General features: G+C 38.3%; 1 protein-coding gene across 1 annotated transcript in view; it reads left to right on the forward strand.

The window, feature by feature from the left end:
* Nucleotides 1–3837, forward strand: part of LOC140940293 (potassium voltage-gated channel protein Shal-like) — a 399369-nt gene extending 395532 nt beyond the window's left edge. Inside the window, exons 3-4 of the mRNA XM_073389220.1 lie at nt 1528–1636; nt 2403–3837. Coding sequence (XP_073245321.1) covers nt 1528–1636; nt 2403–2462 — 169 coding nt within the window. The 3' untranslated portion in view covers nt 2463–3837. The remainder of the gene's footprint in view (nt 1–1527; nt 1637–2402) is intronic.
* The last annotated feature ends 313 nt before the right edge of the window (nt 3838–4150 follow it).

Here is a 4150-nt window from a genome sequence, read left to right on the forward strand (position 1 = left end):
TCTTATGAAGTTAATAACATAGAAACTTAATGCATTATTCAGCTCTAGAGCATTTGCTATGTCTGGCAGCTCAAAATTCATGGGAATCGTCGAGGCCAAGGAAATGAACCATTGAACAAGGCACCGTCTTTAAAAATATATCACACTTAAGAAAGCGAAGAAAAAATTATCGAATGTTACCGGATCTGCGAAAAAGCGAATCGAATTTATGGAGTCATACAATTACTAAGTACAAGCTGGCGTCATATCATAATAAAGTCGCAGCGATACTAAATTTCTTTACTGTGCAACGGTTGTTTTCGCAGAGAAACTGATTAAAAATTTCAATTCTTACCTCAGAGCAATCGTTTTTTTTTTACCTTCCTTTCGCTAACAATGAGAAAAATACAGCATCCTTCCTTGATATTAGGCCGCATGTATTAGTTGTAGCCGAGTTTGAACATCCACCACACATTCTGATCTATTCTCACTACTTCCAAATATAAACAATTCCCAAGAAAAAGAAGCGACGAGGAGGTGAAATGCTAGATCTACACCAAGGCAATGTAGTCCAGTAACAATGCAGGCGTTGTGGGGAACCGAGTGATTTTAGGTGCTTTAAAAGCGCGCAAACAAAATTATTCTGGCGCGAAATGAAGATTATCTTGCAGTGTATGCTGACATTTAATACATTGAAAAGTTTCGCCATGACACTCCTTTCGAGGAGTGTCAAATATTAAATGGGATTAAGTGCCCACAAAGCTTTTAACTCTGCATGGTGTTGTACTTCCAGTAAAAACCCTCTGCGTCCTCTTATGAGAACAGCCTTTAAGTTTGGGGTGAAATTTGTTTAATGCTATCATGAGCAGGCAGGGAAGTGGGAGCGGGTTGAGCTTATCTTTTTTATATAGCTTTGTACTTTTTATTATATTTGTATTTAAATTTTTACCCGTCTGTTATTACAGACGCCATCAGCGGCGAAACTTTTTATTTAATTGTTAGTTTGCTCCATTTTCACGCCTCAATTTAACTTTACATATTCCTGACACTTTCTTTTTTTCTGTATATATATCACCAATTCATGCTAATTTTCTTCGCATTTGATAATGATTGATGGAGTCATTGAAACGTCGTGTTACTTTTTTATCGTTGATTTTTCTTTTAAAAAGAATATTTTAACTTATTTTATTATGAAGTGCAATTTGTGCCGTTGAATTTTAATATATACGCAATTAAATACTTAATTAAAAATAAATAAACGTTTGTTTAGTATTCGGAGTGTGCACTTTTTAAATTTTGGAACTAATGGTGGTCGCTTACCAAATTTATTAACTTTAACAGTGGAGTCCTTATTCGAAGTGAGTGAGTCTCGTCGATGAGCAAGCCCTACCGGGTTTTGTTACGTTGGAATTATATCTTATTCGAATAGGAAAGTTGGACGTGATCGTTATCCAAAAGTTAAAAAGTGCTTGGCTGCGACAATCGCGAGATTACCGGCTTTGTCACAGTTTCGAACCATACACTGTATGTATCATGTTTGTCCTACAGGTATGGAGATATGGTACCACACACACCCATTGGAAGGATAGTTGGCAGTTTGGGTTGTATCGTCGGTGTGTTGATGATTGCTTTACCTGTTCCCATCATACAGAAAAAGGTGAGAAATAGACTCTCCGCTTTAATTTATTACATTAGGAGTTTTCACAAGAGAACTAATCAGTAAATCCTTAACGCATTTCAAAACTTCGCGCTATGCTAACGCGCGTGCAAACCGAATATCCGTGAGAACTCGGTTATGGAAACTGTTCAGAAAGTGAGAATTTCACTGTGAAATTAGAACCGCAATGAGCAACCTATATTGACAGGGTCTTTCTTCTTGCTTTCCTTGAGGGAGGGTTATGAGGTTGCCAAATGCACAGTTTCTTTTAAACAAACCCATTCATGACTGCATGGGCTCGAAGTTCACAACCTATAAGTCGTCTGTATAGAGCGTTTTCACCCGCGTGGCCAGCAGCTATACAAAGAGTGGATCATCATACGTTTCAGGGAAACTGCCGACCTACCCCTCCCCTAAGCCAACATTTTGTCCTAACTGAGAAGTAAGAGTTAATGTTGGCTTAGGGAAAGGGTAGGTGACACCAACATGGCGGACGTAACGTCATGTGAAAAGGCTCTATTCTCATTCGTGTTTTGAACAGCTAAACTTTAAATGAGAAATTTCTCTGTCTGTAACCTCTCCTTTCGTTTTGGGCCTGAGACCATTGTTAATCTCCACAGTTACGTAATTCACTATCCTTGAAGCGTTAGCAAAAAGTTTTAACTTAAAACAGCCTGAGTGCTGTCTACCACTAAGTATTTATAACAGTACTTGATGATACTTGAACACGATAAGTAAGGAGAATTTTATTTTTTTAATTTCAAAGGCAAACCTACAGCTTGGACTTCTGGACGAAGTAGACGAGGCCTTAGAGGCAGAAATATGATAGAACGTCTCCCAATTCTCTTGGTCAGCCACATTACTTGCCAGGCATGACCTTTCAGAGAAATTTGGGAGCTACCTGCATGGCTGCAGCGGAAAGCGTCGATTACTCATTCAAAGCAAAATACACATCGAATGGCTTTTCTTTCCTTATACTGTATCCTATCTCATGGTGTACTTAGTCCGTGCGTGGTGTTACACATGGATTTACTTGTGGGCCGCTGTGTCACCGGCTATCATCTGCAAGTCTTCAGCCTGCCTTCCCCGTCGTTTCTCGCGCGGGTACCTATATGAGTACGTGGAAAACATGTCGCCTCCTTAAGCCAGGACTGATTCACTGGCCTGGTACCAATCAATTTTTGGTACGTGTGTTCAATACACATCTACCAGAGCAGGCTAATGATCAGAATCATTGATTTTGAATTTGTTCGCTGTTTAAACACACCGCATTGAAGAGATACAAGATAAATCTAACAGCAAAAGATACATGTTTTTTAAACTTTGACAACAGCCCTTGACTTCGAACAATCAGTAATGCAGGGATTTGTTGATTGCCGAAGAGCTATTTCTCGATCTCATAAAAAATCATCTGCGGCGTCAGTCTGATCAGCTGATGGAGGACCCCCTACGGTGGGCGAGAAAACCGCAGTTCTCACAAAACGATTTTCTGTTAACCATAACTTAGGGCATTTACAGTTAGTCAGAACTGAAGAGCCAGCTAGACCACCTCAGTCATAGAGACAACTTCACTAGTAATCAGGACTGTCCAACAGCTCAGCCTATTCCTAAATAGCAAACACAGCAGTGATAATGAAATAAACTGCAAAAACCGTGGACAAAGATCCTGCCTGTTGTCAACATTGGATCTAATCAGAAAAAAAAATAGAAAACAAAAAACGAGAAGTCCAAAGACTACTGCATAGCTGATAACAACATGTATTGAAAACTTTCTCAAACAATATTTCGGTTGGCCAGACTAGCCTTGTTGAGGTTTACAGATGCTACTAAATATTTAATAGGAATTAGTATATTATATGCGATTTGCATTATGACATTCTCCATCTATATAATATTGTAATATTTATTATTCCTATTTAAAATTTAGTAACATCTGTAAACCTGAAGAAGGCTGGTCTGGCCAACCAAAATATTGTTTGAACAGGTTTTCAATACATGTTGTTATTAGCCGTTTTGCAGTAAACATGGCAGTGACACAGTTTAAGAAACATTCTCACTAAAACCCAATTTTAATTTCAAACGCATCAGTCTGACTAGCCAATTTTTAAGAGGAGAGCATTTATCTTGATGGTTATAATTTTAGTGGATATTCAGTCCAGAAGTAAAAGTAAATATTAACTTCTGTATGAATTAATGTTAACTGTTTTTGGCCTCTCACTTATAGTATGTTGTAGGATATTGCATCACGATAAAAAGTGTTTTTGAGATATGAGAACTGGTTTTTCCAGTTTAGAGATTCTTCAGGAGCTAGAATCCCAGGAAGATCAGCTGAAATAGTGAGATTTGAAACACCTTGAAACGTTTTGAAGGTTAATATTAATCTTCACTTTTGACAGTTGATGGTCTTGACGGTTGAAGGTTAATTTTTAGGTCTTTCGACAGCTGACAGTTTACCCGATTAAGACCCTCAAAGGATCCCTTAGAAACCTTTTCAAATGTCGTGCTACTGCCCTG

Source organism: Porites lutea, chromosome 6 (assembly GCF_958299795.1).
Source record: "Porites lutea chromosome 6, jaPorLute2.1, whole genome shotgun sequence".
Lineage (NCBI taxonomy): Eukaryota > Metazoa > Cnidaria > Anthozoa > Scleractinia > Poritidae > Porites > Porites lutea.